At 52.0% G+C, this 19,045-nt stretch overlaps 1 protein-coding gene across 2 annotated transcripts in view; it reads left to right on the forward strand.

Annotated features, from left to right (window-relative positions):
* The window catches only part of LOC147700502 (uncharacterized), an 80,756-nt gene that overhangs the window by 47,865 nt on the left and 13,846 nt on the right, over positions 1-19,045 (forward strand). Inside the window, exons 6-7 of one of the 2 annotated variants that reach the window (XM_086929660.1) lie at positions 3,657-3,761; positions 15,534-15,644. In XM_086929660.1, the coding sequence (XP_086785786.1) occupies positions 3,657-3,761; positions 15,534-15,644 (216 nt within the window). Of the gene's footprint in view, positions 1-3,656; positions 3,762-15,530; positions 15,645-19,045 lie in introns of both variants that reach the window. The other variant, XM_086929659.1, reaches the window with a different exon arrangement.

The raw sequence follows: 19,045 nt of genomic DNA on the forward strand, positions 1-19,045 counted from the left end.
GATCAGCTTCCTTGGCACAGACAAGAAGGGATTCAGTTTTCCAACAACCGTGCAACATGACAACTTTGCTCCTCAGATCAAGAGTCGATCTCTAGGGTCGTGTGAAACAATAGACATAGATTTCACTCAGTCAGTCTAGTGCAGTTTACTTTCACGAGATGTAGAGAATAGAGAGACGGGCGTTTGTCAATAAAGGTTAACATTTATTGAACAGTCTTTCTTCTCGTACAAGAGAAATGTATTGCCACAATTGCAATAATTGTTATTATAAAAAGTACGTACAGTAAGATAAGTATTGCGAAATAGAACTGTAAAAGCATTGATATGGTTTCTTAGCCATACAATGGTTTAAAAGTAATAAAACATATATACAGTCATATATACATTAGGCTAACATACTCAACTGGTGCTTCTAACTAAGCCTACCCCAGTGTGCCTGACCTAAGCCTAACACGTGAAAGGGGAGTAAGTAAGTAGCTTTAAGTTAAGTTGGTTTTGCCAAGGTTTGTTTCAAGAATTCTCGTCTAAGGGTTTAGTCAACACCATACCTCTGAATAGAATGATGGAGGATTGGTATCTCCTTCAGGGGTCTCTCTCGATATCCCAGTCACCCGCGAGGGTAAACCGGAAGCGCCGGGACTGGATTTCTCTGCACGAGAAAGGCAGCGGCTCTCTTCAGCGCGTCGAGGAAGGAGGGGTGACAGCGTCCGCGGGCAGCTGGAATCTGCTGGATGTCTTCGCAGAGGGACGGCTGTTCAGCTCCTTAAGCGTACTGCACCATAGTTCGCGCTGTAGCGGCGATAATGGTAATCAGCAGCTTCACCACCACAGGATAGCAGGCTGCAGCGACAGAGTGCTAGATTTACCAACACAGGGTCGTGCAGGCAGCTGGCTTCAGTAGCTCGTACAACAGGCAACAGGCATTGCTTAAGGCAACGTTGGTAATATTTATACCTGACAGGTGCCGGGTTTGACGCAAGTTTGCTGGACATAAGACGTCAATTAAAGATGTCACTAGGAAGTGATAGTTATCAGTTGCTCATTAGAGTTCCATTACTAATCAAAACATAGCAAGCGGGGATTTCCAGGTTTGCTGAGTTTTTATCTTGTTGAAGAACTCGGAGTGTTAATCTAGGAATATCAGATAGTGACTTCTGCTCTGTCATTGCACTAATTGGTCGCAAAGGAAGTGGCAGAGGGAACTATGCTGGAATGTGGCTCTGTTCGTGTGAGGCCAGAGATGACTTTTCAGAAAATCGCACTTGAACGGTTATGCCAATATAGGGAATAAATGGATTTATATCAGAATAGGGGCATAAGGTCACAGTATCGATCAGGGACCTAGATAAGCACGCAACAAGCCAAACTAAAAAGATCTCAGAATGCCTCTGGTGCTCTTGGAGCTCTCCACTGGCTACTCATTGAACAGAGGATTATTTTTAAATCACTCTGGTCCGTTGTTATGCAACGCCTTAAAAACTATACAAAGTCCCTGCAGCCCAGATGAAGGAAATATGCCCCCAGCAGGTCTCTTCATTCTTCTACACTTAATTATGTCAATGAACAGAGATTCAATAAAGTACGGCAGGGAGGACGCACCTTCCCTGTGAAAGGGGCGTAGCTATGGAACAAGCCGCCAGTCGCAGTAAGATCCCAATTTGATCTGTTTAACTTTGGAAGGTGTTTAGAACTTGACTCTTCCCTCATTAACTACTGGGATGAAACTCTGGTTCTCGATTGCAATGCCTTCTTTTCATTACCTATGTCCCTAGTGAAGAGTCTTCCAGCTAACTAGGGCCAGGATACCATTCTGGTCAGAGTGTCCTCTATCAATAACCAAATAGAGTAGTGCGGAAATTGGGCGTGTGCGCAGTATGCATATAGGGTAAAGTCTACTGCTCCTATATCACCAGGTCTCATTGGCTGTGTTAAAACTTCCCAGGCAAATCTGGGTTGTTTGCCAGCGTAGGCCAAGGTGATCATGTTGGATTTAAGTCTCTTAAAAAAGGCTGATGGTAAGGGTATTGGCATATCGATGAATAGGTACAGTAATTAGTTCAAGATTACCATTTTCGCAGTGGGGATAGTCTCTCCTCTATCCGTGACATAACACATCCATAATTTGCCTCCCACCGTTCTTTCGTATCTCTGCTTCTCAGCACACCTAGATATTTGCCCGGTCCCCCGCCCAGCGTAATGGTAAGTCTAGTGTGAATGGCTGCGTATGGCCAGTAAGCGCTAGTGATATGGACCTGGACCAAATTGATCAGGATCCCAGAGAACTGGCCAAACTTCAAAAGTTCCCGTATCGTGGGGTTTACGTTTTCTGATGGGTCGGTTATATACAGTGTAATATCGTCAGCAGGTCGGGTTGTAAATCCCAGGCCTCTCTGTGCACGATGCTGCTGCAGTCTATCAGTCGATGGCTCCATGGCTATGGCAAACCGCAGGAGCGACAGCGGACATCCCTGCTGCGTGCCTCGTGAAATTTCAAATGGACCGGGCACTGTATTATTGAATCTGATCCGTGCCGTGGCTCCCGTATATAACAGTCGTATTTGTCGTATAAATTGTGTTCTAAGGCTAATACGTGCCAAGAGAGTGAACAGGTCGACTACTCCAGTGTGTCAAACGCCTCGGTGGCATCCAGCAGGGCAGCGAGGGCGGATACTTGCGGATCCACGTAGTGTAATACTGCAAAGAGTGTCTGCAGGTGATGAGAGGTTGATCTGCTTGGGACGGAGCTCGATTGATCTGGTCGAACCACCAGAGGTGAGAGCGTTTGTAGGCGAGAGGCCAGTAGTTGACATATATTTTGGTGTCTATATTAATCGACACATATTGTAATGTTAATGATTTCAAACGGAATTACTTATTTAATTTATTTAAATCGAATGACTTAAAATCCAATAATTTTAACTGTGACCATTTAATTTGTTTAGTTCTAATTTAATTTCAATTACAATTTTAATTACTAATACAGTTTTAAGTTGTCTGACCTTAACCATATGTACATGTGTACATAGTTGTGGTTAGGTTACTTAAATCAACTTATATACAAAGTAAAACATTGAAACCTTACCTGCAATCTAAAGATTACCAATGTAAGAAAGCTGAGGTAAGGGTAATAAATCACGTTTTCTATATGTGCTGCAGTGTTACATCAGGTGCACCCTTGCTGCATATCCGCGTGCCTGTTCTCTGCCTTTAGATGGACGAGACATATCATTTTGGGACTTGTATTAATGGGAGCTCGATGTAGTTCGGAATTACACAGATAAATGGGCACCACCACCAACCCTACAATCCCCCCGGATCTCTGGGGTCGGCTGGCACCACAGTCCCTGCCTATACCTTCCACAGACACCATGGGCCTGTGAAAGGTTTCTGTTCAGGCCCTAGTAGAATAGAAAGCAGAAAAAACCCTCAAGTACCACTTATATTTTGACCACCGAGTACATTATATACCACCGTAGACCAATGTGTCTTTTGTCCCCACTTACATTTTCCGTTCTTACTTCTGGTTCATCCCCTCACAGCACGATCAGTAACTGCTTTCAATCAGTAAGAACGTACTACATATGTACAACAACAACTCACCTATTTTGAGCGACATACACATTAAAACCTATGCTTAACTTTCTCTATATCAACAGCATTTCCTTCGGGCCGTACTGCCCTTAGCTGGAGAAGAGAAGGCCAACGCATTGTGTGTGCAAGGGACCGTCCTGGGCGAGAGGCCGGCCCTGAGCCCAGCAGAGGTAAGTTAACAGTACTGGGGCTGGCGGATGAGTCGTGACTCCCTGATGGCCATGTTTTGTATGTGTGTCGATGCCCCCTTCTCAGCGATGTACAGCTCTAGGGTTTGACATTAGCAACCCCTTCTTATCTTTCATGTTCAGCCGGGTCTGGTGGCTGAGTGGACTCATGCATCCACTGTAGGGGCCTCTGCTCGACTTCATGGTCATAGGTTCAAATCTCAGCGGGCCTTTCATTCTTCTGAGGTCGATACAATGAATAGCATTGGGCTGGGTAACAATAAGCATCTGTTATCTAGTGCCCTTGGGAGAACGTGCGCTTTACAAATACACGTTATGTTATGGTTGTTACAAGAGCACATTTGGGAGGATTTTTGGTAGCACGGCATTGGCCTCCTGTCCGAGCTTCATCAACTGGACAAATTAGATTTATTTAAATTCCTAAAAGGCAGGGTTTCTGTGGGAAGGTGATGTTTGTTGATTGCTCTTAGTGGCCGGAACAGGCTGTTTCAGAGTGTTACGCCTGTAAAGAGCACATTTTAATTGCCTTGTAGAGGTAGTAGGGCTCACCTGGTCTTCGGAATGAAAATACTCCTAATAACCAAAGATACTACTAGCCCCTGCAGTTAAACTTTCTCACTCAGATCTGCTGTCTGATCTTTGTGAACATGTGCAATGCAGTGCACACAACTGTTTGTGCACCTGATTCAAACTTAGATGTGCAAATGCCTCAATTTAAGTGTGTCAAGTCTTCTTTTCATGAAATGTGAATTCACATTTGCAAATGGATTTCCTGACACATCATTATTTCATCCTGGTTGATGGTTTGGATGAATACAATCACTCCAGGGTTGCGGTGTTGCAGTGCAGGGTTGCGGTGTTGCAGTGCAGGGTTGCAGTGCAGGGTTGCGGTGTTGCAGTGCAGGGTTGCGGTGTTGCAGTGCAGGGTTGCGGTGTTGCAGTGCAGGGTTGCGGTGTTGCAGTGCAGAGTTGCAGTGCAGAGTTGCAGTGCAGGGTTGCAGTGCAGGGTTGCAGTGCAGGGTTGCAGTGCAGGGTTGCAGTGCAGGGTTGCAGTGCAGGGTTGCAGTGCAGGGTTGCAGTGCAGGGTTGCAGTGCAGGGTTGCAGTGCAGGGATGCGGTGTTGCAGTGCAGGGATGCGGTGTTGCAGTGCAGGGATGCGGTGTTGCAGTGCAGGGATGCGGTGTTGCAGTGCAGGGATGCGGTGTTGCAGGGTTGCGGTGTTGCAGTTCGCGGTTGCGGTGTTGCAGTGCAGAGTTGCAGTGCAGGGTTGCGGTGCAGGGTTGCGGTGCAGGGTTGCGGTGCAGGGTTGCAGTGCAGGGTTGCAGTGCAGGGTTGCGGTGTTGCAGTGCAGGGTTGCGGTGTTGCAGTGCAGGGCTGCGGTGTTGCAGTGCAGGGTTGTGGTGTTGCAGTGCAGGGTTGCGGTGTTGCAGTGCAGGGTTGCAGTGCAGGGTTGCGGTGTTGTAGTGCAGGGTTGCGGTGTTGCAGTGCAGGGTTGCGGTGTTGCAGTGCAGGGTTGCGGTGTTGCAGTGCAGGGTTGCGGTGTTGTAGTGCAGGGTTGCAGTGCAGGGTTGCGGTGTTGCAGTGCAGGGTTGCGGTGTTGCAGTGCAGGGTTGCGGTGTTGCAGTGCAGGGTTGCGGTGTTGCAGTGCAGGGTTGCGGTGTTGCAGTGCAGGGTTGGGTTTTGCAGCTCAGGGTTGCGGTGTTGCAGTGCGGGGTTGCGGTGCGGGGTTGTGGTGCAGGGTTGCGGTGCAGGGTTGCGGTGCAGGGTTGCGGTGTTGCAGTGCAGGGTTGCGGTGTTGCAGTGCAGGGTTGGGTTTTGCAGCTCAGGTTTGCGGTGTTGCGGTGCGGGGTTGCGGTGCGGGGTTGCGGTGCGGGGTTGCGGTGCAGGGTTGCGGTGCAGGGTTGCGGTGCAGGGTTGCGGTGTTGCAGTGCAGGGTTGCGGTGCTGCAGTGCAGGGTTGCAGTGCAGGGTTGCGGTGTTGCAGTGCAGGGTTGCGGTGTTGCAGTGCAGGGTTGCGGTGTTGCAGTGCAGGGTTGCAGTGCAGGGTTGCGGTGTTGCAGTGCAGGGTTGCAGTGCAGGGATGTGGTGTTGCAGTGCAGGGTTGCAGTGCAGGGTTGCGGTGTTGTAGTGCAGGGTTGCGGTGTTGCAGTGCAGGGTTGCGGTGTTGCAGTGCAGGGTTGCGGTGTTGCAGTGCAGGGTTGCGGTGTTGCAGTGCAGGGTTGCGGTGTTGCAGTGCAGGGTTGCGGTGTTGCAGTGCAGGGTTGGGTTTTGCAGCTCAGGGTTGCGGTATTGCAGCTCAGGGTTACGGTTTTGTAGTGCAGGGTAGCGGTGTTGCAGTACTGGGTTGCGGTGTTGCAGTGCAGGGATGCGGTGTTGCAGTGCAGGGTTGCGGTGTTGCAGTGCAGGGTTGCGGTGTTGCAGTGCAGGGTTGCGGTGTTGCAGTGCAGGGTTGCGGTGTTGCAGTGCAGGTTTGTGGTGTTGCAGTGCAGGTTTGCGGTGTTGCAGTGCGGGGTTGCGGGGTTGCGGTGCAGGGTTGCAGTGCAGGGTTGCAGTGCAGGGTTGCAGTGCAGGGTTGCGGTGCAGGGTTGCGGTGCAGGGTTGCGGTGCAGGGTTGCGGTGCAGGGTTGCGGTGCAGGGTTGCGGTGCAGGGTTGCAGTGCAGGGTTGCAGTGCAGGGTTGCAGTGCAGGGTTGCAGTGCAGGGTTGCAGTGCAGGGTTGCGGTGTTGCAGTGCAGGGTTGCGGTGTTGCAGTGCAGGGTTGCGGTGCTGCAGTGCAGGGTTGCAGTGCAGGGTTGTGGTGTTGCAGTGCAGGGTTGCAGTGCAGGGTTGCGGTGTTGCAGTGCAGGGTTGCGGTGTTGCAGTGCAGGGTTGCAGTGCAGGGTTGTGGTGTTGCAGTGCAGGGTTGCAGTGCAGGGATGCGGTGTTGCAGTGCAGGGTTGCAGTGCAGGGTTGCGGTGTTGCAGTGCAGGGTTGCGGTGTTGCAGTGCAGGGTTGCGGTGTTGCAGTGCAGGGTTGCGGTGTTGCAGTGCAGGGATGCGGTGTTGCAGTGCAGGGATGCGGTGTTGCAGTGCAGGGATGCGGTGTTGCAGTGCAGGGATGCGGTGTTGCAGTGCAGGGTTGTGGTGTTGCAGTGCAGGGTTGCGGTGTTGCAGTGCAGGGTTGCGGTGTTGCAGTGCAGGGTTGCGGTGTTGCAGTGCAGGGTTGCGGTGTTGCAGTGCAGGGATGCGGTGTTGCAGTGCAGGGATGCGGTGTTGCAGTGCAGGGATGCGGTGTTGCAGTGCAGGGATGCGGTGTTGCAGTGCAGGGTTGCAGTGCAGGGCTGCGGTGTTGCAGTGCAGGGTTATGGTGTTGCAGTGCAGGGTTGCGGTGTTGCAGTGCAGGGTTGCGGTGTTAAAGTGCAGGGTTGCGGTGTTGCAGTGCAGGGTTGCGGTGTTGCAGTGCAGGGTTGCGGTGCTGCAGTGCAGGGTTGCAGTGCAGGGTTGTGGTGTTGCAGTGCAGGGTTGCAGTGCAGGGTTGCGGTGTTGCAGTGCAGGGTTGCGGTGTTGCAGTGCAGGGTTGCAGTGCAGGGTTGTGGTGTTGCAGTGCAGGGTTGCAGTGCAGGGATGCGGTGTTGCAGTGCAGGGTTGCGGTGTTGCAGTGCAGGGTTGCGGTGTTGCAGTACAGGGTTGCAGTGCAGGGATGCGGTGTTGCAGTGCAGGGATGCGGTGTTGCAGTGCAGGGATGCGGTGTTGCAGTGCAGGGATGTGGTGTTGCAGTGCAGGGTTGCAGTGCAGGGCTGCGGTGTTGCAGTGCAGGGTTGTGGTGTTGCAGTGCAGGGTTGCGGTGTTGCAGTGCAGGGTTGCGGTGTTGCAGTGCAGGGATGCGGTGTTGCAGTGCAGGGATGCGGTGTTGCAGTGCAGGGATGCGGTGTTGCAGTGCAGGGTTGCAGTGCAGGGCTGCGGTGTTGCAGTGCAGGGCTGCGGTGTTGCAGTGCAGGGTTGTGGTGTTGCAGTGCAGGGTTGCGGTGTTGCAGTGCAGGGTTGCGGTGTTAAAGTGCAGGGTTGCGGTGTTGCGGTGCAGGGTTGCGGTGCAGGGTTGCGGTGCAGGGTTGCGGTGCAGGGTTGCGGTGCAGGGTTGCAGTGCAGGGTTGCGGTGTTGCAGTGCAGGGTTGCGGTGTTGCAGTGCAAGGTTGCAGTGCAGGGTTGCGGTGTTGCAGTGCAGGGTTGCGGTGTTGCAGTGCAGGGTTGCGGTGTTGCAGTGCAGGGTTGCGGTGTTGCAGTGCAGGGTTGTGGTGTTGCAGTGCAGGGTTGTGGTGTTGCAGTGCAGGGTTGCGGTGTTGCAGTACTGGGTTGCGGTGTTGCAGTGCAGGGATGCAGTGCAGGGATGCGGTGTTGCAGTGCAGGGTTGTGGTGTTGCAGTGCAGGGTTGCGGTGTTGCCGTGCAGGGTTGCGGTGTTGCAGTGCAGGGTTGCGGTGTTGCAGTGCAGGGATGCGGTGTTGCAGTGCAGGGATGCGGTGTTGCAGTGCAGGGATGCGGTGTTGCAGTGCAGGGTTGCAGTGCAGGGCTGCGGTGTTGCAGTGCAGGGTTGTGGTGTTGCAGTGCAGGGTTGCGGTGTTGCAGTGCAGGGTTGCGGTGTTAAAGTGCAGGGTTGCGGTGTTGCGGTGCAGAGTTGCGGTGCAGGGTTGCGGTGCAGGGTTGCGGTGCAGGGTTGCGGTGCAGGGTTGCAGTGCAGGGTTGCAGTGCAGGGTTGCGGTGTTGCAGTGCAGGGTTGCGGTGTTGCAGTGCAGGGTTGCAGTGCAGGGTTGCGGTGTTGCAGTGCAGGGTTGCGGTGTTGCAGTGCAGGGTTGCAGTGCAGGGTTGCGGTGCTGCAGTGCAGGGTTGCAGTGCAGGGATGCGGTGTTGCAGTGCAGGGTTGCAGTGCAGGGTTGCGGTGTTGCAGTGCAGGGTTGCGGTGTTGCAGTGCAGGGTTGTGGTGTTGCAGTGCAGGGTTGTGGTGTTGCAGTGCAGGGTTGTGGTGTTGCAGTGCAGGGTTGCGGTGTTGCAGTACTGGGTTGCGGTGTTGCAGTGCAGGGATGCAGTGCAGGGATGCGGTGTTGCAGTGCAGGGATGCGGTGTTGCAGTGCAGGGTTGCGGTGTTGCAGTGCAGGGTTGCGGTGTTGCAGTGCAGGGTTGCGGTGTTGCAGTGCAGGGTTGCGGTGTTGCAGTGCAGGGTTGCGGTGTTGCAGTGCAGGGTTGCGGTGTTGCAGTGCAGGGTTGCGGTGTTGCAGTGCAGGGTTGCAGTGCAGGGCTGCGGTGTTGCAGTGCGGGGTTGCGGTGTTGCAGTGCAGGGATGCAGTGCAGGGATGCGGTGTTGCAGTGCAGGGTTGCGGTGTTGCAGTGCAGGGTTGCGGTGTTGCAGTGCAGGGTTGCAGTGCAGGTTTGCGGTGTTGCAGTGCAGGGATGCAGTGCAGGGATGCGGTGTTGCAGTGCAGGGATGCGGTGTTGCAGTGCAGGGTTGCAGTGCAGGGATGCAGTGTTGCAGTGCAGGGATGCAGTGCAGGGATGCGGTGTTGCAGGGATGCAGTGTTGCAGTGCAGGGTTGCAGTGCAGGGATGCGGTGTTGCAGTGCAGGGTTGCGGTGTTGCAGTGCAGGGTTGCGGTGTTGCAGTGCAGGGTTGCGGTGTTGCAGTGCAGGGTTGCGGTGTTGCAGTGCGGGGTTGCGGTGTTAAAGTGCAGGGTTGCGGTGTTGCAGTGCAGGGTTGCGGTGTTGCAGTGCAGGGTTGCGGTGTTGCAGTGCAGGGTTGCGGTGTTGCAGTACTGGGTTGCGGTGTTGCAGTGTAGGGATGCAGTTCAGGGATGCGGTGTTGCAGTGCAGGGATGCGGTGTTGCAGTCCAGGGTTGCAGTGCAGGGATGCGGTGTTGCAGTGCAGGGTTGCGGTGTTGCAGTGCAGGGTTGCGGTGTTGCAGTGCAGGGTTGCGGTGTTGCAGTGCTGGGTTGCGGTGTTGCAGTGCTGGGTTGCGGTGTTGCAGTGCTGGGTTGCGGTGTTGCAGTGCAGGGATGCGGTGTTGCAGTGCAGGGATGCGGTGTTGCAGTCCAGGGTTGCAGTGCAGGGATGCGGTGTTGCAGTGCAGGGTTGCAGTGTTGCAGTGCAGGGTTGCGGTGTTGCAGTGCAGGGTTGCGGTGTTGCAGTGCTGGGTTGCGGTGTTGCAGTGCAAGGCTGCGGTGTTGCAGTGCAGGGTTGCGGTGTTGCAGTGCAGGGTTGCGATGTTGCAGTGCATGCTCTTCACAGCCCTCTTCACTCTTGGTACTAGTGAACATTTCTCCAATAAGTCACTGCTTTCTCTTTCAACAACGATTAATTCAGGAGCGTTACAATAAAACAACTTTCAAATATTTTGAGTTTGAAGAGTATGAAGCAGTTTTATGTCTCGGTAAGTTTGCCTATAAATGTGTAATCCATGGGGAATGTGCTCCCATCAACTCAGTCCGCAATAATATCCTGGCCCTCCATGGGTTTCGCCGTGGAGGGCCGAGTTGATGGGAGCACATTCCCCATGGATTACACATTTATAGGCAAACTTACTGAAGCCTTAGACCAGTTCTTGATATCAAAGATACTGATCAACCCTGAGATTGTTCGAAAAGTTCCTTTTCCTGAATGAAACACGTTGGCTGTACATTTTTCATTTTTATATGTTGGTATCAAAGGAAAAAATTAAGGATTGATTCGGTTTCTGTAAAGATACATTGTCTTGAATTTCATTGGAAAGTGATATACCCTCCTGGTGCACCATTCCATTCAAAATACCACCTCCCCTTAGATCTGTCCACATTCAATATTTTCGTATGTCTGATGGGGAGCTCATTACAGTTTAAATTAAACATTAGATCAATTTGACTTATTCATTCTGAAAGAAACGTGATGGGGAGTCCTATCAAAATTCCATATTTTCCTTCTGTGGCCAAACCGTGGCTAGAGGCAGACACTCCTAGTTTCTGAATGATTGGGCCTATTTTTCATTCCTATGGTTTTTCAAGTTCGAGTAATGTGGCCATTACAGGGAATTTAATCCGGTGGGTCTTGTGTTGCTGGAAGCTCGCATTGTAGTAGACAAAGTGATTGATCGCCTCTGCAGGATATTCAAGTCTCTAATTTGAGTCGACGCTAGGTCTGATTTCTAAGGGTAATCCAGAGGCCTCCGAACTTAGCACAGGGGAATTTAACGTCGCTCTGCAGGCACTGTTGATGCTGCTCTGGCATTCGAGTCTTGGCCAGGTCGTCCCTCAACCCTGCCAACTGAGTCACCACAACCTAGCCAACCCAGAACCCTTCTGAATGTATGCATGTGTTAATTGTATAGCACTAACGTAGCAAACGACAGCAGAGCAATATACAGTGTCAGAAGCAAGACAACAGCCAGCGAGTGATTGGACGGTTAGCTGGCTTCAGGGAGCCAAAGTGTCCTGTTCCATCATCGTGATGTGCTGTTCTCTGAAGAGGTGCTTCTTCTACTCTATCCTGTGTTGTCGCAGTGCTGAACGATACGGGGATGTCGTTCCAGATCCTGGCTGCGTAGATGGAAAAGGTTTGCCTTCTTTTTCTTTTTTACACTCCTCAGGCTGCAGGCTGGTGGTGTCTGGCTGCAGGTGTGCTAAGAGTCACCAGAGGTGGTAGCTTATCAGGTAAACAAGCAGGGTGCTGGTCATGATGGTTTTGTCAAGGATGCAGCTGGTTTGGAAGATAGTGTGGGCCAGGAAGGAGAGCCAGTGGAGTCCATTATGAAGGGGGCTATGTGACCAGATTACTTCAGGCGCTGGATGAGAGGCGCTGCGGCATGTGGATGCCCATAAAGGCTGGATTCTGAGATATTATTGAGCTGGGCATTTCAATCAATCAATCAATCAATCATGACACTTGTATAGCGCGCTACTCATCCGGGAGGGTCTCAAGGCGCTTGGGGTAGGGGTTTGCTACTGCTCGAACAGCCAGGTCTTCAGTTGCTTCCTGAAGGAGAGGTGGTCCTGGGTCAGCCGGAGGTGGATGGGGAGGGTGTTCCATGTCTTGGCCGCCAGGTAGGAGAAGGATCTGCCTCCGGTGGTGGCTCTTCGGATGCGTGGTACGGCGGCGAGGGCGAGGCTGGCAGACCATAGCTGGCGGGTGGGCGTGTGGAAGGTCAGGCGGTCGTTGAGGTACTTGGGGCCCAGGTCGTGGAGATCCTTGTGTGCGTGGGTGAGGAGCCTGAACGTGATCCTCTTGTTGACGGGGAGCCAGTGCAGGTCTCTCAGGTGGCCAGAGATGTGGTTGCGTCGGGGGATGTCCAGGATGAGTCGGGCGGAGGCGTTCTGGATGCGTTGGAGTCTTTTCTGTAGCTTGGCTGTGGTTCCGGTGTAGAGGGTGTTTCTGTAGTCCAGTCGGCTGGTGACGCGGGCCTGGGTGACCGTCTTCCTGGTTCCGGTCGGGATCCATCGGAAGATCTTGCGGAGCATGCGGAGGGTGTGAAAGCATGAAGAGGAGATGGCGTTGACTTGTCTGGTCATCGAGAGGAAGGAGTCCAGGATGAATCCCAGGTTGCGTGCGTGGTCTGTGGGCTTGGGGGCGGTGCCCAGGGCAGGGGGCCACCAGGAGTCGTCCCAAGCGGAGGGTGATGGTCCCAGGATGAGGACTTCCGTCTTGTCTGAGTTCAGTTTTAGGCGGCTGTTCTTCATCCACTCAGCGACCTCTTTCATCCCTTCGTGGAGGCTGGTTCTGGCGGTGTCGGGGTCTCTGGTGAGGGAGAGGATCAGCTGGGTGTCGGCGTATGAGATGATATTGAGGTTGTGTTGGTGTGCGATGGTGGCGAGCGGTCTCATGTAGACGTTGAAGAGGGTGGGGCTGAGTGAATATCCTTGCAGGACGCCGCAGATGACTTCAGTGGCCTCGGATCGAAACGGGGGGAGGCGTACTCTCTGTGTTCTTCCGGCGAGGAATGAGATGATCCACTTTAGTGCCTTCTCTTGGATGCTGGTGTTGCTGAGGCGTTGGACTAGGGTGCGGTGGCAGACAGTGTCGAACGCAGCGGAAAGGTCCAGGAGGATGAGTGCCGCTGTTTCCCCGTTGTCAAGCAGGGCTCGGATGTCGTCGGTGGCTGCGATGAGGGCGGTCTCGGTGCTGTGGTTGGCTCTGAAACCGGACTGCGAGGGGTCGAGAGATCCATTCGTCTCGACAAAGGCGGCAAGTCGTCTGTTGGCGATCTTCTCTATGACTTTGGCAGGAAAAGGGAGGAGCGAGATGGGGCGGAAGTTTTTGAGGTCGGTGGGGTCCGCTGTTGGTTTCTTCAGTAGGGCGCTGAGCTCGGCGTGCTTCCAGCTCTCCGGGAAGGTGGCGGTGTCGAAGGAGGTGTTGATGACGTCTCGGAGTTGGGGTGCGATGGTGGAGTCGGCCTTGTTGAAGATGTGGTGCGGACAGGGGTCAGTCGGTGATCCGGAATGGATGGTGTTCATCGCGCGGGCTGTGTCTTCGGTGGTCACCGTGGTCCAGGTGCGGAGGGTGGCAGTGGGGTGCGTTGGTTCGACGGTTGGGTGCGTGGATGGTGCGCCGAAGCTGTTGTGGATGTCGGCAATCTTGCGGTGGAAGAATGAGGCGAGGAGTACGCAGAGGTCTTGTGAAGGGGTGATGTCGATGTTGCCGGTGCTGGGGTTGGAGAACTCCTTGACGATGCAGAAGAGTTCCTTGCTGTCGTGGGCGTTGTTGTCCAGTCGATCCTTTAGTGATTTCTTCTTGGTGGTGCGGATGAGCTGGTCGTGCTTGCGGGTCGCGTGTTTGAGGGTGGTCATGTTTTCAGTGGTCCGGTCGTGGAGCCAGGCTTTCTCAAGGGTGCGGCAGGTCTTCTTGGAGTCCTTGAGTTCGTCGGTGAACCAGGGGGCCTTCTTGCTTCTGGGTTTGCTGGGAGGGTTCTTCAGTGGTGCGAGGTCGTCGGCTCAAGCGGTCAGCGACTGCGTGAAGTTGCGGGCTGCTTTGTTGGGGTCTGGTGTGCTAGCCGGTGGGTTTTGGCTGAGGGAGGTGGTGAGCTGGACGGCGGTGATCTTGCTCCAGTTTCTGTGAGGGATCTGTTGCGGGTGGTGGTGGATGGTGGTTTTTCTGAAGCTGAAGTGGACGCAGCTGTGGTCGGTCCAGTGAAGTCCGGTGGAGTGGCTGAAGGCGATGTGCTTGCTGGATGAGAAGACTGGATCAAGTGTGTGGCCGGCGTAGTGAGTGGGGGTGTTGACCAGTTGCTTAAGTCCGAGGTTGGCGAGGTTGTCCAGTAGGGTGACGGTGTTGCGGTCCTTGGCGTTCTCCAGGTGGAAGTTGAGGTCCCCTAGGAGGATGTAGTCGGCGGAGGGGAGGGCGTGTGGGCTGATGAAGTCCGTGATGCCTTCGCTGAATTGTGCGCGTGGTCCCGGGGGTCTGTAGATGAGGGTGCCTCTGAGGGTCGTCTTTGGATCGGTGTGAATCTGGAAGTGGAGGTGTTCGGCGGCAGAGGCGTCGGTCGTGATGCGGATGGTGTTCTTGTGGACGATGGCGATGCCTCCTCCGGTCTGGTTGACGCGGTCCTTCCTGATGATCTTGTATCCATCCGGGACGGCGATGGCGATGTCGGGGGCTGAGGAGGCGTTCATCCACGTTTCAGTGAGGAAGGCGATGTATGGTGAGGTAGTGCCGAGGAGGTTCCAGAGTTCCACTGCATGTCTGTGGATGGAGCGGGTGTTGAGCAGGATGCACTTGAGGTCGTTGCTGGAGTTTGGCTTGGCGGGCGCGGTGCATATTCGGAGGCAGGTGAACTTGCAGGTTGTGCAGGTGAAGGGTCCTGGAAACATTTCGGGGCGGCCCGGCAGCAGGTGGGTTTCTTGCCGGTATTGAGATGCCGGCCGGATGCTAGAATATGAGGGAATGAAGAAATGGCTTCCCTTTCTTTAGTAGATGGAGCTAGTACCAGGCCATCTTTGTTTTCTTGGCAGTGTGAGGGCGAGGTTGGTGTCCAGGATGAGTCCAAGTGACTTGGCATTCGGTCAACGTTGGTGTTTGCAGCTGGGAAGATCATGTAATTGAGCCAGGTATAAAATATTTCCTGTTCTTGGCATATAACATTAGTTTTTATCTTGGTGGGGTTGACCTTCAGCTCAGGGCTGGATATCCAGGTCTAGATGAGATTTGGTAGTGTGTGAGACGTTGGATGTCAGCAGTGGCGTAGCCAGGCACTTGACCGTCTGTGGCGGTCCCTGCCGTTGCCGCCCCGGCTGCCGCGCTGAAGAGTGTGTGTCCCAAAACTCATGTTGACCGGGCCGGATTGCCCCTGCCCCCCACCCCTTTGCTATGCCACTGGATGTCAGCGTGCCTCTGGTGTGCACCATTTAGGGGTCAGTAAGTAGGATTTCAGGCTCTCTGGATATGCTTTTCCTCTACAGGTCAGCTGTGTACCAGGGATTGGAAAATTCAGGTTGTTCAAGCATTCAATGCAGGTTAAAATCGAATCAGTTGCTGTTACTCTACTTACCCCCTCCCTAAAAGAAAAAACTGATTATTTAGAATAGCAACATCAGAGTACAAACTCCCAAATAATTGCAGGAGATGCATGTATTTATTTCAGTTTGTGTTGCCACTTCAGCCCTCTATTTTTGTATATTGCTTGCATCTATCTGAGCCACTGATATCTTTCTCTTGTCGCGAGAAAGAAAGTACATTGTGATTGCTTGTCGTTTGGTCTTCTAAAAAACGTACAAAGCCGCTTCTTTACATCTGTATTTTGTAATATTTAACTTTGCTTTTTATTTCTGTAAGCAGGCTCTGTGGTTGCCCCTGAAGTTTTAGTAGTAACAGTAAATGAAGACGATGATGTCAGTTCCGTGGATGAAGAGGACTGTGAAATCATCGAAAGCAGCGATGAGCTAACAGGTGAATAACTGTGGTGTGCCAGTTATAACGGATAGCTTTCAATAGTGTAAGGCCTCCACACTGGATGCATAAGATGTGCACAGTTGTTTTGCATAAGCCATCTTTCTGCTGTACCCTCTCTTCTCGGCAGGGTTATATATCCAAATGTCTGTCTCATGATTCAATGACAGGAATGTTTTGCTTCAGACTTCCAGCCTAAAGTATAACACGGGCAATGATAGTCGCGTAGATCAGAGCTGTGGACCACTGAGCTGTGCTGCGGGCGCCGCAGAGCGTTATCGCCAGGTGAAATGAATGCCGGATGTGCAATGATCGGCCAATTCATTTGATTTCATGTGTGTTTTTAAGGCAGAGTTAGAGTTTGAGGGAAGGGTTCTCAGCAGCAAAAGAGAGGACATTCCTCCATCGTATTTCAAGTACACTAGGATATAATTCACTGGTAAAATAAGGCGAATGGGCATTTGTGAGAGCGTACCCGACCACCACAGTCTAAATCAGGCCCTAGTAATAGACCACGTTTGTGGTCGAGACCATTGCCAGGAGCATAGCAAGGGGGTGTCCACATGTGGCCCAGAAGTGCACTGCATTTGTGTTCTGTAGGTGCTTCTGTTGGCTCTTCTTGGATACAGGTGCTTTGTTTTACCTCCTGCTCCTTCAAATGGGCTCGCACTTGTTCAGGCCGGCTCATGTTAGCCCAAGCTCCTTGCTCTTGGCCCCCAGTTCCGCTTGTTGGTAGCCACTTCCTTGTTTTGGCAGCCATTACCTCATGCTAGCTCATGCTCCCTTGTGTTGGCCACCGCCTTGTGTTGTCTCTTGATCCCTCGAATTGTCTTCTGGCAGATCATGTTCACTTATGCTGTCTTGATCGATCCTCTTTTTAAATTCTGTGGCAATGGAAATGTTTTGTGTGGTTAATCTATTCTATGTTGGCTTTGCTATTATGTGGACCTACTAGCCGTGGGCATCTTACTGGCAAATGGGGATTCTCAATCAGTGGGAAAAATGGCTTGTCCTGGGGCTGAAGTTCTAGGCAGTCACTTACATTTTTAAATCCTTTCTTGTTGTACAAAAGTGTTATTAGGCCTCCTCAGAAGTCAAGGAAATCAACATTGAACTATAGACGGCGAGTTCCAAAAGGTTTTCTAGTGCTCAAAGCGTTTTAAGTTCATCTAGTAGGCAAAGCTGTCCTTATCCGTACTGACCGCATGACAGCAATGTACTACATACAAAAACAAGGAGGGACACACTCTCTCCAGCTGTCACAACTAGGACAGACCATCTGGAGATGCCCATACATCACAGAATGTTTCTCCTGGCAGAGCACCTTCCAGGAGTAAACCATCAGATTGCAGATCTGCTCAGTCGTCAAAGACAACAGCTCCACGAATAGGAACTCCACCCTCAAGTTCTCCTCCCACTCTTTCAGATGTGCGGCTTACCAGACATAGATCTGTTCGCCACAAACCTAAACGCAAAATGCCCAAACTTTGTATCCAGATATCCACACCCATTGTCCAAGGGCAATGCACTATGGATGAACTGGTCAGGGATATTTGCCTACGCTTGTCTGCCGCTCCCACTCATTCCATTAGTGGTTCGGGAGCTCAAACAGGCGTCCCTGACATTAATCCTAGTTGCACCCACATGAGTCCGTCGACCATGGTTCACAACCCCGTTGGAGCTCTAAGTAGTTCCTCACCAAAAACGACACCTCCCTCCCAATCTGCTCACTCAGCAATGGAGAAATAAGACATCCAGATCCCACCCATCTCAACCTTGCGATCTGGCACCTGAAATCTTAGTTTGGCTACCTTAATCTTTCGCCAGACAGATATATTATCAAAGAGGCTAGATGTCCTACCGCAAGAGCATGCTATGCGGTAAAGTAGAAGTGATTTGTGATCTATTGCAATACCAATCAAATAGATCCACTGAACGCTTCAGTTCAAAACATCATTTGCTATTTTCTACATCTGCAGCATACCAATTTAGCGTACTCTTCCATACGCTTACATCTTGCTGCAATAGCCGCATACCTACAGAACAGACAACATCTGTCTCTTTTTAGAGTGCCTGTCATCAAAGCATTTAGGTACTTAAACAAATCATTGCTCCAAGAATTCCCACATGCTCCAGTGTGGAATCTCAACATTGTCCTCACCAGGCTTATGGGTCCACCCTTGGAGCCATTGCAAAGATGTGAAATACAGTTTCTCACTTGGAAAGTAGCTTTCCTCATAGCTATTACATCACTGAGGAGAGTGGGTGAGCTTCAGGCACTAAATATAGAAGAACCGTTCTAACAAATTCATCAAAACAAAGTGGTTCTGCAGATCAACCCTAAATTTCTACCAAAAGCAATTTTTGCCTTTCATATCAACCAATCTGTTGAGTCGTCTGTGTTCTTCCCTCAGCCAGATTCTGTAGCAGAGTGTGCTTTACGCACTTTAGATGTGAAAAGAGCAGTTCTTTACTATATAAAAATGACAAAACCTTTCCGCAAAACAACACACTATTTGTGCCTTTTGCTCCACCACATAAATTTTGAATTTATTTGAATTTAAAAACATTTGTATAACGCGTTTATACCACGCGGTTTCATGGCGCTTTTCAGATTGCGAGGTGACAGCAGGAGCAGAGGAAATTAGACAGCGAAGGCTCGGGAGAAGAGCAGGGTTTTAAGGCTCTTTCGGAACTCTGTGTAAGAGGGTGTCATGCGGAGTGCCACAGGGAGGGAGTTCCAAAACACAGGAGCGAGAACCGCAAATTTTGTTCCACCAGCCTTCTTCTTTTTAAATCGAGGGGTGGTCAGAAGTGCCATGTGGGTGGAGCGAAGCTCTCTACCCGGTGTGTAAGGCTTAATGGCGGAGCAAATAAACTCCGGAGCGGTGCCCATTTTGGCCTGGAAAGTAAGGCAACCAACTTTAACAAGGCTCGCTCTTTCACCGGCAGCCATTGTAGTGCCTGCAATAGAGGAGTGGCACGATGGAATTTAGGCAGGCCATGGATCAGGCGGGCAGCCTGGTTCTGCACTAGTTGCAGGCGGTGAATAGCATAGGCCGGCGCGCCATTATAGATAATGTTGCCATAATCAAGGCGCGATAGCACCATTGCCATCACTATGATCTTTAGAGCAGGAAGGGAAAAGAAACGGGAAATCTTCCTAATTGTTCTGAGGGAGAAAAAACAAGAGGAAACAACAGAACTAACCTGTGAGTGGACAGAAAGTAAGGGATTAAGGAGGATACCGAGAGTTTTGACTTTGGGAACGGGGAGTGGAGGGTCACCAAGTGAGAGGGGCCAGTGAGACGGGTACCAGGGGCTGCAACCACCTCCGGTCAAGACTAACTCCGTCTTGTCCGGGTTGAGTTTGAGGTGGTTGCAGTTCATCCAGTCCTGGA

This window comes from Lissotriton vulgaris, chromosome 7, assembly GCF_964263255.1.
Source record: "Lissotriton vulgaris chromosome 7, aLisVul1.2, whole genome shotgun sequence".
Classification (NCBI taxonomy): domain Eukaryota; kingdom Metazoa; phylum Chordata; class Amphibia; order Caudata; family Salamandridae; genus Lissotriton; species Lissotriton vulgaris.